Source organism: Periplaneta americana, chromosome 5 (genome assembly GCF_040183065.1).
Source record: "Periplaneta americana isolate PAMFEO1 chromosome 5, P.americana_PAMFEO1_priV1, whole genome shotgun sequence".
Classification (NCBI taxonomy): domain Eukaryota; kingdom Metazoa; phylum Arthropoda; class Insecta; order Blattodea; family Blattidae; genus Periplaneta; species Periplaneta americana.
This window is the reverse complement of record NC_091121.1, coordinates 152,921,157-152,941,822: the sequence shown is the minus strand read 5'-3', so window position 1 is coordinate 152,941,822 and position 20,666 is coordinate 152,921,157. Positions and strand designations below refer to the sequence as shown.

Here is a 20,666-nt window from a genome sequence, read left to right as displayed (position 1 = left end):
GAATATATGCTATCTAATTGTATATGGAAATATAAGTTGAAAAAAGGATGCAAATAATTTTCTTTTCGTAGGGCTGGACGAAGCGAAGCAATTACAGCATTAAAAAAGAAAAAGAAATTCAAATAATAATTCTGGTACCGTACTAAAATATAATGAAACGAGATATGAGTGAAAGAAAACTGCATGCCAGTTACGTTACTGCTGCGTAAATCGCAAAATAATTGAAATGCAATAATGTTTGAATAAAGTTGCTGACATTATTTGTCCCGAATAACCTGATGTTTTTAATAGTATGAAATTATCCCCATGGACAATACAAAAGAAGGTAATGGACATTGAAACATTAACTGAACGAGAAATAAAATCAAAGATGCATCAATTTGTGGTCTTCTCTCTCACTTTAGGTGAAAACACAGATAGTCAACTGGTAATGTTCACCTGCGGAGTTACTAAGGATCTCTCCGTATAAGAATATTTGCTCGATGTCATTTCACTTCAAGGAAATACAGGAGGAGAAAAGTTATTCCAAACAAGAAGAAAATGTATAGAAGAAATGAATCTGAATGTAAAGCACTTTGTATCTGTAGTAACAGAAGGGGCGTCCACACCTGTGGAGTAACAAGTAGCGCGTCTGGTGGCGAAACCATGTGCCCCGGGTTCGATTCCCGGCCGGGGCAAGTTTCTTGGTTGAGATTTTTTCCGAGGTTTTCCCTCAACCCGATATGAGCAAATGCTGGGTAACTTTCGGTGCTGGACCCGGGACTCATTTCACCGGCATTATCACCTTCATATCATTCAGACGCTAAATAACCTAAGATGTTGATAAAGCGTCGTAAAATAACCTACTAAAATAAAACAGACGGAGCTCGAATTATGACTTAGAAAAAGTGTCCTAGATAGAACAACGTGTTATTTAAGATAGCTAGAAATAAGTGAGGACATAAAATGTTTCCATTGTATAACACACCAGACTGGTTTAAATGTATTTAAAATACTCTTCTTAGAAATATATATACAGTATATAGATAGTCCTATCTTAGGTCGCCTACCGTTGTTTGGTCTTACATTCAATATGTTTCCGAACAATTGTTTTCTGAATGAAAACTTGTAAAATCTAAACAAAGATTGTGACTAACAGACGAAAATTTACGCGTTGTATTAAAAGTGGCAAATTTTATTGTGACTTATTTTCCTAGGTTGTTGTGGCACAGTAAAAATTAAGTTGAAATAAAATATAATTTGTTCATGTATAAATCATGAGCGTGTAGTCTATGTCAGAGAGTCCGCCACTAGGATACGGAGTGCTCTGTATTCCTCGATTCATATTACGTCATATGTATTGCGGCTTGCGTCCAGTGATGTCATCGTGAGTACAAATTTGCCGATGGCTGCTCTAGTTCATTTTCAGAACAAAATTATGTATTTATCTCAGTTTTCTATTTTTATAGGATTTTCCACCCTTTCATTAAGGCAACGATATATTAGAAATAAATTATATCGCGTAATACAAAGGTAACTTGGGAACAAAGGTTCCCTTGTTTCATTTTTACTTTCTCATTATGCGAAGTATGCTGGAAATGTATTGTGATGCTTAAAAAATTGATTTCGAGATTTGCATGAAAGAAACGTTTTCATTATTCGTGATGCCGAAAAAGTTTCTTTTGGGATGATGTGTGTTTGTTTGCGTACAGTAATTACTAGGGGGCGGATGTTGATGACCTAAAAATCTACTTAAAATGATCATTCAAACGTCCTTAAACTATCGCAAAAATAACATAAGATTAAATGAAAATGACATTTAAATATTATTCGCCTTACTTGCACCAAACCTTCTTAAAAATAAGTCACCTTGTTTCAATTACTGCCCTGCAAACTTCGGAGAGAGGAGGCAACTTCCTGGAATTTGGCTAAGATGAAGGAAAAGAACATGCAACAAAATGAAGGCTTTATGGGAAAATTATAGATTTTAATGAGGGTTTACAATATGTTTCAACCAGGTGTGGTCCATGTCAGTGCCTTCATTCTCCGTCTCCTTCCGCGCTTCACTTTGTTACCAGATCTTCCAGATGAGGAAGTGTGAGTGACAAAACAAATCGTGGGCGCAGCGTGTACTCTTGTAATCTTTGTGTTAAAAATACTGTCTACTACAGTAGACATCTCTTCCGAACCATGTTGAAGACACAACGTCCTATCCAGGACAGTGTGAAAGTTTCCCCCCCTTCCAAACATAAATTCTACAGACACCCAGGTACCGACAAAAGAACACTAGCGGTCAAAGTTCTCACTTAAACTAAGCAGTTGCTAAGCATTTTATATTACTCCCGTTGTGTGAAGTGAAGCCTTCAGTGGAATGAGGGATGGACTTTAGAGTCTGTTCCAAACTATAAAACCCAAACTTCACTGTTATTCACTTATTCAGTAGGTAATTACTACTGATCTATTTGCTTATAAAATGATTTAACGACATGTCGGTAAATAAAATACTAAAAAGCATTCCAAATGATCTAAATGTTCTTCAAAGTATTAAAAATGACCAAAAAATGCCGAAACAAATATAAATATGCCCTATTAAAAAAAACGACAAAAATGCAATATAAGAAATTACTTTTTTTTACGTTGATATTAACATAAATAGGATTTCTATATTAATAGGCATCGTCCTAATGTGAAAAATAAGATGACTTTTCATGAATATCCGCCCTCTAGTAATTACTCATCTTAAACGCTTTCAGGGTTTTGTTCTTATTCAGTATCAAGCAGTCAGTTCAACTAAGAAATATAATCATGGTTATAAAAAAAATAGACATTTATTTAGAAAAACCATTTAGGCTACTCGAAATCGGCCCAGCTATTTTCTTTTGTGATTTTTTTCTTACCTGAGGTCTTGTGATTAATGAAATGGTGTGGACAGTATATCTAAAATACATTTGTATCAGTAAAATCGAACAATTACGATGTTTTTTTATATGTTATTTTGAATCTCGTTGGAAAACATGCCCCGGCACAGAATTAGAGCTTCATAGACGTCCAGTTGGTCTGGACAGAGATTCGCATGCGGCTCGTTTCGGCATGGATGTTTACGTGGTGCATTACTACGGTACAAGAAGAACATAATGTGCCGTGTCGCAATTGCACCTACTGTAGGAATTAGTGTTTACCTCACCAGCAAGGACGACTGTTAAAAACAAATGATATTATGGAGTATTGTACAAATGGCGTGCTGTCTGCAGCGACAGCTGAATTATGAACTGCGTGTTCTGTAATCCTCCGTAACGGGAGTTGAATTGGCTAGTTCTCCACGTTCGTGTTCCAGTCGCAGACGTTCGTCTCTTTCTACATTCACAGCGTGGCATTTATGTCTTGCGAAGCGCTCCTCGCGAAATAATTCATAGCATTTAAGTTCACCGTCTCTGTTCATCTGTCAGTTCAGCTACTTGACAAACGCTGAACAGGTTTCTAACACGTGCTAATTTTTATTGGGAAATAAATATAATTTACACACAAATTGAGTTTAAACTTTGTGATTGCAGCTGCCGCAGTGCACAACAAGGAAATCAACTATAGCTATAATTTCTTTCCCTTTATATATGAATTAAATGGAGCGTCATACGACTGAAATATTATAATTTATTATAAGGTAAATTATTTAAAATCAATTTTGCTTGAATTTTGAATTAACATTAACGTCAAAATAATTTATTATTATTATTATTATTATTATTATTATTATTATTATTATTATTATTATTATTATTATTATTAGAGGAGAAGATGGATATATGGGCTACCATTTTGTTTTCCTCATAATAAAGGAAAATGGTGTGGCATATTGCTTGGAAATCTGTATTGACATACAAAATAATTATTCATATACAATTTTCCCAGTCTTGAAGGTCAATAGTTGCAATAGATATTTGCATACAATTACTTTTTGAAAGAATTACGAACTGGTCCCCTATAGGTAGTGGCGTCTAAATATGGGCTACCACAAAAGTTTGAAAAAAAAAAAAAAAAAACATAAGTAGGAAACCTATGCCACATCAATGGCAATATTCTGTAACAAATAACGCAAATCACGATAGTGAAAATACGGGACGTGTTAACGTGGTGGTAATATGGATTACGTATCTCATATTTGACACATAGCGGTAGCCCCTATTAGCAGCATCGACTCATGAAGGTTTCTAAGATTACGTATGGCAATTGTTGTTCTAAATAAATATTACTCTTATGCCATGTGATAGAGCTATTCTTAATCAGTGCAACACATCAAGTGTGATTTCTAAACACGAGATATATTTCTTTCAATAAAATTGAAACTACATACCTGCAAAAACTTTAAAATTGATGGAAAACCCAAAGGACAGACCACATCCACACCACAAAGGCAACTGGTTTGTCTCTTTGTGCACGCAGACTGACGGACACGTGTTGTACACTTAGAGCTTTTTCGCTAGGTAATAACACCATATATAGTAAAAAAACGAGGTAGCCCATATTACCACTCCTAGCCCATATTTACACCTACTCCATTATTATTATTATTATTATTATTATTATTATTATTATTATTATTATTATTACTGGTGTTGCTATTGTTATTAATTTTCCAACGTAGATTACATATGTTTACGAATTGGTTACTTTAACATTTAATTATTATTCTCCTGCATCACTTCTCTAGTTGGCGCTTTTAATGGCCATAATAAAGAGCAGTAATATGAATACTCCGACCGCTTCGTGCTTTTAATGTTTATTTTATTACTTAAAAGCCCTTTTACATTACATTTACTCTTTAGAGTTGGACGGATGAAACATATGTATAACAAAAAGTGACGGGAATTGATAGGATCCCTGTAGTTGCGTGTACCTTTTTTGCTCTCGGTTGGATCTTATTGGGACATTTATATTCTTATGTATAAGGATTATGAATATGATTGAGAGTGAAAGAGATTTAATGCAATTTATGTCTTATATTGTTAATGATTATTTCTCCTGTATTTCTCTATTGGATATACAGAGTGGCGCAAAAGTTACTTTACACTCTTAAAATTAATCGAAGTATAGTAATACCACAGTCTAGTATATACAGTCACGAAGCTTGAGTTGATGAGGTTGCTAGGAACACTAGACTGTGCAGGTACTATTTCGCATTGTCTGTAATGAGGCGACAGTAGCGATCCTAGTGGTTAGCAACTATTTATGGATGCATATTTATTACATATTGAGCTTCGTGACTGTATATACTAGACAGTGGTAATACTACGAAAACAATACAATGGTAGTTTGATAACTTTAGATTGGTATCATGGATAATCTAAGTTTTGCAAGTTTGTAACAAAAAAATGTCACCAAGCATAAGACAGTTGATTTGCGGTTGGTGTTACTATCTGTTTGTTTACTTGTGGCACCAGGACTCATGATGTAGGCCTACTACAATGTGGAAAACTTTGATGAACTTTACTTCCAGCAGAGATGTTCGTGTGTACTTGAATCAAATGTTCAACAATAGTGTGGTAGGACGGAATGCATCCACTGAAACACTAGAATGTTTGCCTGTTTTCACCACAGTGGACTTCAACTTTCTACCTGTAGGGAGCGGTGAAAAACATAGTGTATGGGAGGAGACCAGAAATTCTTGAAAAGCTGAAGGGTTACACTGAGGACGTCTTCGAGTTTTTAGACAAGAATACTGAGCTTTCTCTTCGTGTGTGCCAGTGTTTTCCACACAGAATAAAAACCATGTGTTAATTGAGAAGAAAAACAATTTGAACAAAAATAAGTGAAATCATTGAAGTAATTATCCCAGAAAATAATTGTAAAGTGACTTTTGCGCCAGCCTGTATTATCACATACAGTATAACCTCGCTAGTCCGAACTAATTGGGATCGAGACCTGTTAGTATTATCGAAAGTTCGGATTCAGCGGGGAACAGAAATGCAAACAGCGAAACCATTCCTCCCATTCCTCATTCCCTCCCACCGCTTTGTTAAGAGAAAGCTGACATTATCATAATAGTATAGAAGACAAGGACTAATTTAGTAGTGATAAAGTAAGTTGTACTGTTTGTCGCACATTTTGAGTTTCTAAGTACTTTAGTATTAAATATAATTGAGTTTCAGCTCAAATACGTTTTCTTCTCCATCTACTCTTTCTCTCTCTTTCTTGACATGTTCGGATTAGCGAAGTTTCGGATTAACGGGGTTCGGACTAGCGAGATATTACTGTATCTGTACAAGTAGGGTTACCATCCGTCCGGCAAAAGGAGGACATGTCCTCTTTTTTAATCATTTTATCCTGTTCGGCAGGCATTTAAAAAAATTGAAATGTCCGACATTTCGCATTTCAACTAGAATTAATATGAATATTGAATAATGTGCGATATTATGCATAGACTATCGAAACAAATGGTGAAAACCTATGAAAGAATTTAACTGCTTTCAATGGTTGAAGCTGGAGCACATAAAAACATAAACTATGTTGTCCTATTGACATGCATTAAATTCTTACACTCTGAAAACGTCACTATTCATGATTCTAAGCAGAACTCTTAAAAAATGTCAATTCTATTTATTTATCCCAAGTCACAATGGAAGTGTTGAGAGGGTATTTTCTCTAATATCTGCTCAATGGACAAAAGAACAAAATCGCATGCTAACGAAGACAGTCAGACGTATCAACATAATGAAATATAATTTCAAGGACATGTTCTGCGCACAGTTCCATAGTTATTTGTTATAAGATACACGTTTGTCTGTTCAGCTCTTGTGCACAAAGTGGGCTCCACCAATAAGTAGGGTACAGATGTAATACTGATCCAGCAACTAGTGAGAAAACTAAGATGACCCATTGTTTCTAGCTTTAATTTTGTTCATACAAATTTTTAAAAAAGTCCTCCTTTTTTTCAGCAATGTCCTCTTATTTCAGATTCCATGTCCTCCTATAGAATGTACAAGTATTTACAATGGAATTACTGTGTTCAATCTAAAGCCGATAATATGGGTCCATGAGAAGAGAAATAAGAAATATCATTGATGAAAGAAAGTAAATCTCTCCCTCTAGCAAACTCCTTAGCAATGCAAGAGTGTGGTCGTAATCAAGTGACGTCAGAATAGTGACTTAACTCATTGCTGTTGCTAAGCATGTGACGTCAGATGTTGGCACTGTCATAACGTTTCATCCAAATGACCTTTGAACTTAAACGCATCACCACAGTCCAGTATATACAGTCACGAAGCTTGAGTTTATGAGGGTACTAGAAACAATAGACTGTGCCGGTATTATTTCGCGTTGTCTGTAATGAAGCGATGGTAGCGATCCTAGTGGTTAGCAACTATCTATGGATGCATATTTACTACGTATTGAGCTTCGTGACTGTATATACTAGACTGTGGTTATCACCTTGAAATTATTATGACATCCATCGTATATTAAAATTCATTCCTGCGGGGCAAAGGGCTGCAAGATGACGCTAATTATAGTCACCTGCCGCCAGTTTAAATGCAGAATTTCTATTTCACTATTGTCTGTGTGTTTTGTTACTTTATTCGTCTTGTCTAACAGAAGTGTTAGATTGTGTGGTTACTTCCACGACTGCCGGCTTACTGCGCCTGTAGCCTCCAACCAAGAAAGCTGGACTCCGAACTCGATTCCCGCGTGTGCGCCGAGATTAAGCAATAAAACATCGATGAACACACACCATAAAACAGGATATAAAACATGCCTTTGAGATGCGCTCTAGCTTAGAGGTGATGTAATTGTGATATTAACAACTGAGACTGGGAAGATAGCGCCTCTGTCAGCTGACGAAAGGTCGAGATCGATCACCGTCTGGACCAAGCTGCTGTGGTCTACATTTTCTGAGAACGCTTCGGGTTACTAATGCCCCGTTGTCGCCATGTTAATTTTCTCAGTTATTCTGAATAGGCCCTGTAGTTCTACTGCTATTTCGCAGGACGTAATTCTTTGACGTCAGACAACTTTCATTCTTCAGAGAGATGTTTTATTATCACTATCGTTGTCATCAGTGTCACCATCATTAATTACCAAGGTCACGTCACCATCGTAATTATCATCAACGCTATCGGTATTGTCAGTGCCATTGTTATGGGGAAATACAGATATTCGTCCATCACAAATCTTAAAGTCTACCTGGGAACCTACTGTAAATCTAAGATAAAACCATTGCGACGTACCTTTCGAGCCACTGGCATAACTCAGTCGGTAGTCGCGTTTGCCTGTTGACCCGGAGCTGCGCTCGGGCGTGGGTTTGATTCCCGCCTGGACTGATTATTATTATTATTATCACAGTCTAGTATATATAGTACGAAGCTCAATACGTAGTAAATATGCATCCATAGACAGTTGCTAACCACTAGGATCGCTAATATCGCCTGATTACAGACAATGCGAAATATTACCGCCACAGTCTATTGTTCCTAGCACCCTCACAACTCAAGCTCCGTGACTGTATATACTAGATTGTGGTGTTATCAGATTGGTTTTTCGAAGTTTTCCTCACTGTAAGGCGAATTTCACGTAATCTATGGCGAATTGTCGGCCATTCCGCTATCACCAATTTCATCGATGCAAAATAACGTAATCGTTAAATTACCAACTAAAAAAGTAGGTACCTTTCGAACATTGCTAGACGCACACCCAGTCCGTATAGGAAGGACTTAAATCTTTATTTCTTTGCCGGGCATCGATCCTCCTTCCCTTGAAATTGTGGTCCCGACAGTGGACAAAGAAAGAATGTCTCTGTAAATATTCTCTTCACGTTGAAGTCTTTCCTTAAGCAATGTGGATAATATAACTGGGATTCATACTGTGCCACAGGCAAAAGAATGGATCTGCTGTCTGAGGAAAAGGGGATTCTGTTTTGCCTCTTTATGCTCCCCTAACAAAATAATACCATCATAATTGTAATCGAAACGCGTGGGCGCGACTATGTTCTACCGTTAAAAGTACCAGGTGAGATCCTGAGTACGATGTACCGTACAAGCTATGATACAGGGCCGCCTATAGGTGGAGACGGAAAACAATCGAGTGGGAGGACCCTGGCGCCGGGGGTGCCGGCCTGACTTTATAATATTAAGGGGGAGAGACATAAAAGAATTGACAAAACTTGTTTTACATGAAAGAATAATTCTGTTAAATCACATATTATTGAAACAGTAATTATACGTGTATTTTGAACAGGTTTTATAATAATAATAATAATAATAATAATAATAATAATAATAAATAAGAATAGTAATAATAATAATAATAATAATAATAAATAAGAATAGTAATAATAATAATAATAATAATACTAATAGTAGTAATAAAATAGTGCAGTACAAAGCATACAATGAATACAATATTTTTAAGTACACACAGTAAGGAAAATTATGATTATATATAGCTCAACTTATCACATTATAGATATACCATTATCGGAAAATATGAAAACAAAAATATAAAATAAGTTAAATATCACTAGAACAGAAAAAAAAATGTGAATACGTGGTAACATGCAATACAACACTTGTCATAATAGTAAGTTAGTTTGGCAACTCATCATAAGATAATTTTCTAACTTGGATTTGAAAGATTTCAATGTTCGGCAGCCCTTGACTTCAGGCGGCAAAGAGTTCCAGTGACGAGAGGTAGCAACAGTGAAAGATGAGGAATACAGAGATGATGTGTGAAGTGGAATTTCTAGCGTCTTATCGCGTTGTGATCGAGTATTAATATTATGATACCGAGAGAGAGTATGAAAACGAGCGAATAAATAATAGTGGGATGAAGTGTGCATAATTTGATATAAGAGAGAAAGTGACTGCAGATTTCTCCTCTCATGTAACCTAAGCCATGATAACTTCTCGAAAGAAGTTGAGATATGATCATAGTATCGAACATTACAAATGAAGCGGATGCACGCGTTATGAACACGCGGTAGTTTCTGAGCGGAATCAATCCTGAGATCACTGAACAAAACGTCGCAATAATCGAAGTGAGGTAGAATGAGTGTCTGTACCAGCGTTTGTTTTAATTTAGATGGAAAATGATACAATCTTTTTAGTGAATGGAGAATAGAGAATGCCTTCTTACATGTATATTTAATATGCTTATCCCAATTGAGGTTAGATTCGAAATACACTCCGAGATAAGAAGTAGCCTACTATTGAATGTTTATATTTTCCTTCTTGTGGGGACATTGTAATATAATTTTCATAGTTTGTTGTCTTAGTACTGTATATAAATTAAAGAACTTCAACATTAATAAAAACAGGGGTTTCCAACCTGGGTGTGTCGCGCAGCTCCATGGAGTGTGTCGCGAAATTTTGGATTTGAAAAATAAATGTCGTGTCATCCAGACAGTCTCTTTACAACGCATTTTTTATTTGCAACGAAGTCTTTGATATGGTACATTTTATTTTTAGACAGACTTTACCAATGAAACATAACACCTGCAACAATGCTCAGTTCAGTTTTTCAACCATAAGGTCACGTATAGAGAAACTCTGTGCAACCCACCAAGCGCAGACTTCATATTAATTTAATTAAATAGGCGAGTTTTCAAAAACGATAATCTATGATCGGACATCCAGCATAGATAGGTTGGGATTTTTGACACATACCTTTGTTTATTTCTAATGCCACTCAAATTATTGCTTGTTCTTTTAGAATTTTCGACTGCGTGTTAACATCGACCTATCTACAACACTACGTAGAAGTTATCAATACTTTTTTTTTCTTGCGGAACGCGCTGGAACGATGTTCCGGCACCTTTTTGTTGCATTTTTCGTCATGTAACCGAAATATGTGTGAATAACTATGTTGTTAATATAATTTTTTCTTTGAATTCTGCTTAGACCTTTATGGCCATATTCATAGACATTCTTAGCGCGGGCTTCCGGTGGATGATCAGCGAACTAACGTTTTCCTTATTCATAAACTAGTGTTAGCGATATGATATGATATGAATCCTGTACAAGTAATCAGTCGATAGCCGGGGCTAGTTTAGCACGCTCGTAGCGCGGGCTAGCGAAATGTCCTGAAAGTCTTAGTTGGACAAAAAGGAGACTAAAAACGACAAAATTCTCGTGAAATGAACAGTAATCATCTCCCCGTCCACTATAAACTATTCTACACAGTTCCACCAACTTTTTCTCCAGAAGAAATCTACTAGTTATTATTTTATTATTATTATTATTATTATTATTATTATTATTATTATTATTAAAATCAAATAAGTGTGACGCGATATCGTAGGCGTTTAGTGAAGTGTGTCGTCAATCAAAAAAGGTTAGGAACCACTGCATTAAAATATTGACGAAGGGGCAAAGAGTCCTGACAAATGTTTGTGGGCGTAGGAGGGTGGGGGGACTTATGGGCAGTCCTGTATGGTACTGTAATCATTTGTTCTGTAAGAATATTGTGTTGTTTTTAACACTACTTTAGCAGTATGTTGACACTTCTTGCATAACAGTAAACTGTGATTAAATGTCATATTTCTCTCGAGTTCATTATTAATTCTCTGTTGATCAGTACTACCGTCTTTCATTAGGGAAACTATCCCAAAATATTACAAGAGTCCATAACCATGAAACTTTTGAGAGGAAGTTACTGAAATGGAACACATTCGCTTCGCATTTTAATTTTTGAAAAGGGAATAGAGCACGAAACATCAAAACGAAATGTTATGAGATCTCAGAGGCACACTGGGATGCAACAAATGTGAAATCGATAGTCAAGCCCGTTGCTTTCATGGGGCGTAATTCAGAAATTTTTTTCTTCATTCAGGCGAGATGTTACGTGTTTGCACATAGATTACAACCTTTCACAAAACGGGAGAAAAAAGTGAAACACAAAGAAGGGAATTTTATTTAAACATTTATGAACATTTTTTCGATTTTTCACAGGAGTTCCTTTCAAATGACTCTCCTTTTATCCTAATGGTTGATTAATCAACCACAACAATAATTGCCTCTCTCTCTGAATGCTTCGCATCTCTTTCATTCTCACAGCTGCTAACTGTTCCTCTTTTTTTACGAACTCGCGTTCTCATTGGCTGAAGAGCAAGTTTGTATACCGCGCACTCTGTATTCGCGGCCGGGGAAAAGGTAGGTAGCAAGTCGGAGTGCAGTAGGTAGGGAGAGCTCGGCGTTGCTAGGGTGGACAGAGAGCTGTCTGCTTGCCTCACGACCAACGTTCCGATATTCACATTTCGTTGGAGTGAAATATCTGCATTTAAACCCGTAAATGGATATAAATAGGACTAGTGAACAGTGATAAATCTGCTATCACTTTCATGTGCTATGATACTTGTGTGAACTATCATTCCATTTTCAAGTGCTTCAAGAGAAAGATTAGCTTTATGCGTAATGTGAGAAGTTATAATTTTACCGACTGAATACTGAAAGTTTGTGTGCGGAGGTGTGATGATGATTGGTAGAGAATCAGAGTGCAAGGACAGTTGTGTAATGTGTAAACGACGTCCATAAAAGCGAAGATAGTTGTAAACAGAAGAAAAAAGTGTTGCCAGCTTGAATTGTGTTGAATTTGCTAGAGAGCTGGCAGGAGTCAGCTGGACAACAACTATAGTGATGGGTGTACTTCGCTGGAGGGACAGGGCTTCAACAGATCACGCTTCTGCCTCGAATACAGGAGAGTGTAGAAAAGTTCAAGAAGCTCAGGTGAGAAGAACATCTCTTTTATAGCACCAAGAATTGACAATTAAAATTAAGCGTGTCCATGAATACGATAATTCAATTATTACATAAGGCCTTTTGTATGATGACAAAGAATGAAATTCAAATTTTAAGTTGGTAGCACTGTTACCAACTGTCAGTAATACTTAAAACGCATTCCAGTCACATTTTGTTCATTTCCAACAGAATCTGTATTCCCATCAATAACTCCATACGTTTGTAACAGCAACATCGAAACAGAACTCATGTAATGTCTATAATGCTCACGCTTAATCCTCTGTGCATTGGATTTTCTGTTTTTCCACGTAAAATACGCACGCTATTTACGTTAATTTTAAGTTTCTATTAAATTTAAAGCTCGTCATTAGTGTTGGAATCATATAATTTACCTTGTCGTTTAGTCAACTGTCCAAAGACAGGTTTGAACCTCACAAGTGACACCAATAAGGCATCATTCATGAGGAAACTAAGCCATGAGATAATAGGGTAGTATGGTCAGTTCCTTTCCCTCCCCATTGCATACATCGCTGACTTGTAACATATTGCACCAAATCAGACTTCTGACGTGTACAAAACATTTATTGTTATTCTTCTGACACATATGTTCAAGTGAGATGTACTGCCTGATAATAGTGTACAGATACGGAAATAAAATTTGAACCTTCCTTATTGTGTTTTTCCCTTACAACACACTGCGCATGTGCAGTAAACAGAAGCCTCTGTATATATGCTACTTGTGGACAGTTGTGCGAAATTGTTGCCTACATACAGGTGGGCTCCCATCAAGACTCGCTCCAAATTTTCATTCCGTGTATGTACATATCGTAATAATTTATCTTGATATATAATAATTGCTGTTATGATGTTGGTAGTGTAGTAACCGTAGATGAATTGTAATTTATTTAATATTTTAAAATAACATGGCCTAAATAACATTACAATATGAATATGAACTAAATTTTGGAATGTTATACTTTATTACAGTTGTAATATTGCATTGCCTTTCGTAAAATATTCTTACGTTATTGTTTCTATTCTCGTTTATGATAAAATGTAATATCTTACACACCATATGTAATTAAGTTTACAAATCATGCTTAATATTCACGTTCAGTAATTCTTCGGTGGTGGTATCTGATAATATATATTTTTGTAACGTACTATAATATCCTCTATAGATTTTTTGGTTTTCCTGTGAACCAACACTGGACTTTCACACATGGCAGCTTTCTCTGATCGTGTAGTCAGCACGATGAAAAACCACCGCTGAAACATCCCAGAACAATTACGAGACGGTACATCATAATAATATAGCCTACGTAAATAATCACCTAGTGATTTAAGACGGCGCTCATTCCGTCGAATCCCAGCCACTTAGTCGCTCGTAATGAGTGTACATCTGCACATAGTGTGTTGGACATTGTGCCACTGTCACACATCTGTGACACAGTGCATGAGGGTTGGCCAATAAAGGGAAACTAAGAGGTGGAACTTAAACTGAGAGGATTCAATCTGGCATCGGGACTGGAATCCGGTGTGGCTTAGTGGATAAAACGTCAGCACGTAGAGCTGAAAACCCGGGTTCGGGTCCCGGTGCCGAGAGAATTTTTCTCTGTTCCACCCATCCTTCATCATATGGTAATGCAGAATTCCTGCACGGAAATATCATACAGTATGTACTTCGGTACATCACAATAATAAGCCTTTTAGGAACTACTCTTACGTGATCCTCACTATAGAATTTAATCAGATGCCCCAAAGTGTCGATACTGGTTGTGATGGGAATGGCATCGTAAGTAGTGCCCGCTTGAATGTAGTTTAATACAATTTTTCTCGTTTTTACTTCTTTTTCGAGAAAAGCAAATGTTTTATATGAAACATTTCATAGCATTGATTTCATTTCCAATTTGCTTGGTCAATTTAAAAGAACAGTGTATTATCACAGTCAGTATATACAGTCGCGAAGCTCAATACGTAGTAAATATGCAAACATTAGATAGTTGCTCACCACTAGGATCGCTAATATCGCCTCATTACAGGCGATGCAAAACAGTACCGTCACAGTCTATTGTTTCTAGCACCCTCAAAACTCAAGCTTCGTGACCGTATATAGTAAACTGTGGTATTATGTTAATAAAAAATTGAAAGAATTTTAGTTTTTTTCCTTTAAATGTGCAGAAATTTGATCTAAATAAATGTATCTTTTCGTTCTGAAAAGGGATTTTAAAATGTTACATTTGTTCGGATCAAATTTCTACACGTTTAAAGGACAAAGTTAAAATTCTTTCAATCACTTATCATAATACACTGCTCCCTTAAATTGACTGAGTATTCAGAATTAAATCGATGACTTTCCCAAAATACGCTACCAAGTGTTTAATATAAAATAATTTTTATCTCGAAAAGGAAGCAAAAACGAGAAAAATTATATTTCACTTTTTTGTCTCAAATATCTCAAAGAATAACCTCCTGAAATTAATGATACTACTAACGCTTCACTCTGTATATATTATCTTTTGAATAACCTAAAACACGCAATTAGTAATGTTCAATTACACTGGAATTTGTGCAAAGTCCATGCCAAACTAAAAATTCATTTCAGCTACAATTTTTTTATTAGTCGAAAAGGGTAAATACACTTTCCTGTGTTACATCTAGGGATGAACTCCAAAAAGAGCAATTAAAATAAAGACAGTTACGAAAGTTAACGCATGATATGTCGGTCCCAGGTAGTTTTTAATTGAGGTTGATTGATTGGGTATCTTCTCTTCGTGTATATCTGTAAGAATGCCTTTAGGATTTAATTAACTAGATTGGCAGCTGCAAGAGCATTACAAAGATAGGCCTGCTGATAAAATTTTCTTTTCATGTAATATAATTATGTTATAATTCTTAATGCTTTTCAAATATTGTCATACTTTTCAATTTTTATTTATGACATTTTACAATATTTTTCATATTAGGCCGAATTCTGAAGATAATGTTCGCTATTTTGTGAAACTATAAACATGTAGGCTATTAATGTGGCTGACAAATTATACTGTACCTATATGATCATTTCACAGAGATAAAGGTTCTTACTGTATCTTCGGAAGGGAACGTTGCTCATGAATGAGAAGGTTCTAGGCAAAGTACCTATGCTGTCCGTTCGCGTCAACGTCTTACAACTCTGCCAGTCATTCTCACATATCATCCTATGACAAGAGATAATGAATTCCTCCTTCTAGCTGACCCTACACCTAGAACTGAAATTCGGTAGACTTCCCTATCAAGCAGAGCAGTGCTTAATTTGTAAAAATTAAGATGCCGGGGCCCTGAAATCTGATCCAGGTGGAGATGAGTCCAGGGGGTGCTTCTCTCACAAGATAGTTTTTCCCGTTTAATTCCGAAATAGAGCCTAAAATGATTTACATAAACGCAGGGAAATATTACATAAAGTTCATGAAAAACATTTCCATAGTATGGTTGTGAAGCTTGGACTCTCACTTTGAGAGAGGAACAGAGATTAAGGGTGTTTGAAAATAAGGTTCTTAGGAAAATATTTGGGGCTAAAAGAGATGAAGTTACAGGAGAATGGAGAAAGATACACAACGCAGAACTGCATGCATTAAAGTCTTCACCTGACATAATTAGGAGCATTAAATCCAGACGTTTGAAATGGACAGGGCATGTAGCACGTATGGGCGAATCCAGAAATGCATATAGAGTGTTAATTGGGAGGCCGGAGGGAAAAATACCTTTTGGGAGGCCGAGACGTTGATTGGAGGATAATATTAAAATGGATTTGATGGAGATGGGATATAATGATAGAGACTGGATTAATGTTGCACAGGATACGGACCGATGGCGGGCGGCAATGAACCTAAGGGTTCCTTAAAAGCCATTTGTAAGTAAGTTGTATATATAATTGTCCTTATCAATTCTTTCTGTGATCGTTCTTTGGATTTAGTGTCTAGGGCGGAATGTCATTCTTTCGTTAACAATGATTTTACATAATAGGGAGGTCCCACAAGTCTTACAAAGAGTAACTCACGCACGCGTTTTAAGGGGATGCGCTACTGAATTTTCTAATTTCTACATTTTAAGAGAAAATGTATTGAAATTTTAACAGCATATTATGATCATGATTATGAATTAATCAGGAAAATTTCAATGATCTAAATCAAGAAATAACTCTTTTAAAAATACAATTTGAAAATAACACGTTTTTTTTTTGGAAACCGTTTTTTGGAAACTAAAACAAGAATTTTCTATGTTTTTATAGTGCATATTATAGCTGAAACACAGGTTGTGGTAATGGAGCATTGGAATTTAGCATATGAAGAGTAAAATAAAAAAAAACATGAAATTTCTTAAAAAAACTGTAATTTTTCAGTAGCGCATCCCCTTAAGTGAAGAGACGCTCTTATCGGGGTGATTACAGGGTCCATTGCGGAAAACTCCCCCTCACATTCGACACGTGAGATGCAACACTGTTTAAACAACATATTTTTTCATCACTGATCAGATATTCCGGAGCTGAGCCCAGGACAGACCCGGCTGAAATTAAGTCTTGAGGCAGAGTCCACAAAGGTCTAAATTCTAAGCGACCGTATATGGAAGCAGTGATATATACGAATTTTTAAAGTATTGGTACGCTAAATAATAAGTTTAACTTCTTACCCTAAACTTTGTTTTAAATTTCATTGCGTGTTATAAAATTATGAACTTGGCAGTCCATCCTATTCCACTGTTCCATGTAACGTTGGCTTCGAAGTCGTTTGACAGAATTCGTGTTGCCGGACAGGCGAGCAAGTGCGACGTAAACGAGTCTGGGTGGAGAAGCTTGGCGTGAAGTGAAGAAATCAAGATAGGCGTTAGTTACGTACAACAATTGGGGGAACTGTTTCGGAGAGGTCATTAGAAGGTTGCAGATCCATTTTACTGAAGAGCCTCTGGCAGAGGCGGTTACTTTCAGGTGGACCTGTTTGAAGGGGGTGGTAGTAATCTCCTGTCTTAGCCTCTGCCCCGTGAGTTACTGTTAAGCATCGAAGAAAGTGTGCGTGAGTTGCCCGTTGCGGGTACAAGTGCTCTATGGAGATACATTCACAACACAAAGAAACCAAATCTGTGTCAGTTTTTAAAGCGAGTAGAAAACTGTTGTGTTTATAAGACAGCCAAGAGGAATATTGTTGGCGTTACAGAGTTTTTTTTTATCTCTCATACCTCTTTTACTTTATCGTTATATGAAGAGTTGAATGCATTGTACTGCTGTCAAAAATCCATTTTGAGGAGATTTGCACATTACTGACTTCTCTTACCGTGTTTCCAATGCTTTTCTTTTAAAATACTGAAAGCAATTCAGGAATCAATTTATCCGAGAAAATGCACGTAGAAAGTAAAGATGTTTACTTAAATAACGTTTTGATAATTAGGGGGCGGATGTTGATGATCTAAAAATCTACTTAAATGATCATTAAAATGCCCTTAAACTAATGAAAAAATGACATCAAATTAAAATAAAATGACATTTAAATATTATTCACCGTACTCGCACCACAACGTCTTAAAAATTAGTCACCTTGTTTCAATGACCCTGCAAATCTCGGAGAGAGGAGGCAACTTCCTGGAATTTGGCTAAGATAAAGGAAAAGAACATGCAACAAAATGAACGTTTTAAGGGGAAACTATAGATTATAATGAGAATTTATACTGTGTTTCAATCATGGGTGGTCCATGTCAGTGCTTTCATTCTCCGTCTCCTCCTTCCGCGGTTCACTTTTGTTACCAGATCTTTCAGATGGAGTGTGAATGACAAAACAAATTGTGGGCGCAACGTGCATTCTTGCTATCTACTACAGTAGACATCCCTTCCGAATCATGTTGAGGACACAACGTCCTGTCCAGGACATGGTGAAAGTTTCCCACCTTCCAAACATAAATTCTAAAGACATCCTCGTACCGACAAAAGAACAGCAGCGGTCAAAGTCCTCACTTAAGCTAAGCTGCTGTCAAGAATTTTATATTCCGTTGTGTGAAGTGAAGCTTTCAGTGGAATGAGGGATGGACTTTAGAGTCTGTTCCAAACTATAAAACTAAAACTTCACTGTTATTCACTTATTCAGTAGGTAATTACTACTGACCTATTTGCTTAGAAAATGATTTAACAGACATATCGGTAAAGAAGAAGGTAAAATACATTCCAAATGATCTAAAAGTTCTTCAAAGTATTAAAGGTTACCAAAAAATGCCGAAAAAATATAAAAAATGACTAGGGCTAGGATTTTTTATGACCTATAAATAATGAAAAAATGTTCTAAAAACAAACGTTTCAAAAATGTCCTAAAAATTGATCTTGCATAAATGGCTTAGTAGGAATGTCAATATTTAGACTAGTAATTAATTTAAATTCTAGTACCAACATTCAAGTTTATTTTATTTTACATAATTTTTCTAAGTAGTACACTTTAATTAATTATTTTATCTGATGTAGTTTCCATGTAGTCCACCACAAGGCCACTCTTATCCGGAACTAGCAGGTATAGAGGAGTCTATATTGAAGTGGTAATTGAACTGGTCCATTACGTGGGGTATACTAAGTTAGAATGACAATATTTGTGTAGAAAAACGATTGAAATAATATATAAAATAATGGGTATTAATGGACAAAATATGTAGAGAAAATATAAAAGGAAATAAATAATATTTTACATTAATAATGGGGATTTATGGCCAAAATTAAATGAAAATACCCCAAAAATTATCGAATTAAACAAAAAATGCTGTTATGAGTTGTAAGAGGCAAAAAATGCAAAAAAAATGCCCTAACAGATATGTTTTAAAACACTCAGTTCATCACATAACATATAAATACTAAAGCAGCAATGTTTCTGGCTTACTAGAAAAAGGATGCAATTTCATCAAAATCCTAGCCCTAAAAATGACCTATTAGTTCAATAAATTAAAAGAATATGCAATATAAGAAATTTCCCTTTTTACGTTGATATTAACATGGAAAGGATTTCTATATTAATAGGCATCGTCCTAATGTGAAAAATAAGAAGATGGCTTTTCATCAACATCCGCCCCTTATTGACAACCTTTTGCCAGAACTGCTCAAAATGATTTGCTCAAAAGCGGCTCCTTCAATTTCTTGTCGACTTCTCTTTCGTAAAGAATAATTCTGTGTGAGTCAGTGCAGACCTTAGGGACTCTAAATATTTTTAGAAAATATTTTAGTTAATTTACACACAGCACATCATACCAGTTATAGTAGACAAGAGGCAAGGTATTTGAACTTCTAGGTTGCGGCAACACAAAGCGTAGGATTAGAGCGGAAGTTGGAAGCATGTCAACTGTCGAGGGTGGCACTCTTCGTTATTTTGAGTTCATATGTTTTGAACAAACCTTTGCTTAGGACAGTGGTTATTTTGAGTGTTGCTTATATGCAATATTACGTTACTCTTTATTGAATGACTTGCTTTATTCATGAACTCATTGTGGGTTGTGTGTTTGCGATATGGAGCAGGCATTAATATTACTCACTGAAGGAAATAATCGACCTGATCGTGATGACTAAACGATCTACAAGAAGCTATAGAAAAAGGTGCAAATAACACTTGAAAATCTGTACATTCATATAGTATTCCGAAATATTAATTTATACAGTGCTTTAGATTTTTAACCATAATCGCTAAGAGGCAGTTTCACTCTCCGTAGCTTCCCTATTATAGACTTCAGTCATGTGGCCCGCAAGATACCCACAAATGAATCTCCAGGACAGTTATTCAGCGTTATTAATTATCAGGGAACGGATTTATATGGACTAAAAATATATGAAATATGTAAATATATATGTAGTTATTTTTACCAAAATATGGAATTAAATATGGATTTTTACCAAAATATGGAATTAAATATGGACTTAAAATTATAAAAAAATGACTATGTACGTTAAATATTGGTACATTTTAATCAAACTAAACA

The 20,666-nt window shown here is 35.9% G+C and overlaps 1 protein-coding gene across 3 annotated transcripts in view; it reads left to right on the top strand.

Moving 5' to 3' along the window:
- The window catches only part of RapGAP1 (Rap GTPase activating protein 1), a 1,064,866-nt gene that overhangs the window by 844,427 nt on the left and 199,773 nt on the right, over positions 1 to 20,666 (top strand). Inside the window, exon 1 of one of the 3 annotated variants that reach the window (XM_069826682.1) lies at positions 12,123 to 12,686. The exons of the other annotated variants lie outside the window; for them this stretch is intronic. Coding sequence (XP_069682783.1) covers positions 12,597 to 12,686 — 90 coding nt within the window. The 5' untranslated portion in view covers positions 12,123 to 12,596. Of the gene's footprint in view, positions 1 to 12,122; positions 12,687 to 20,666 lie in introns of those variants that run through there. 3 annotated transcript variants of the gene reach the window in all.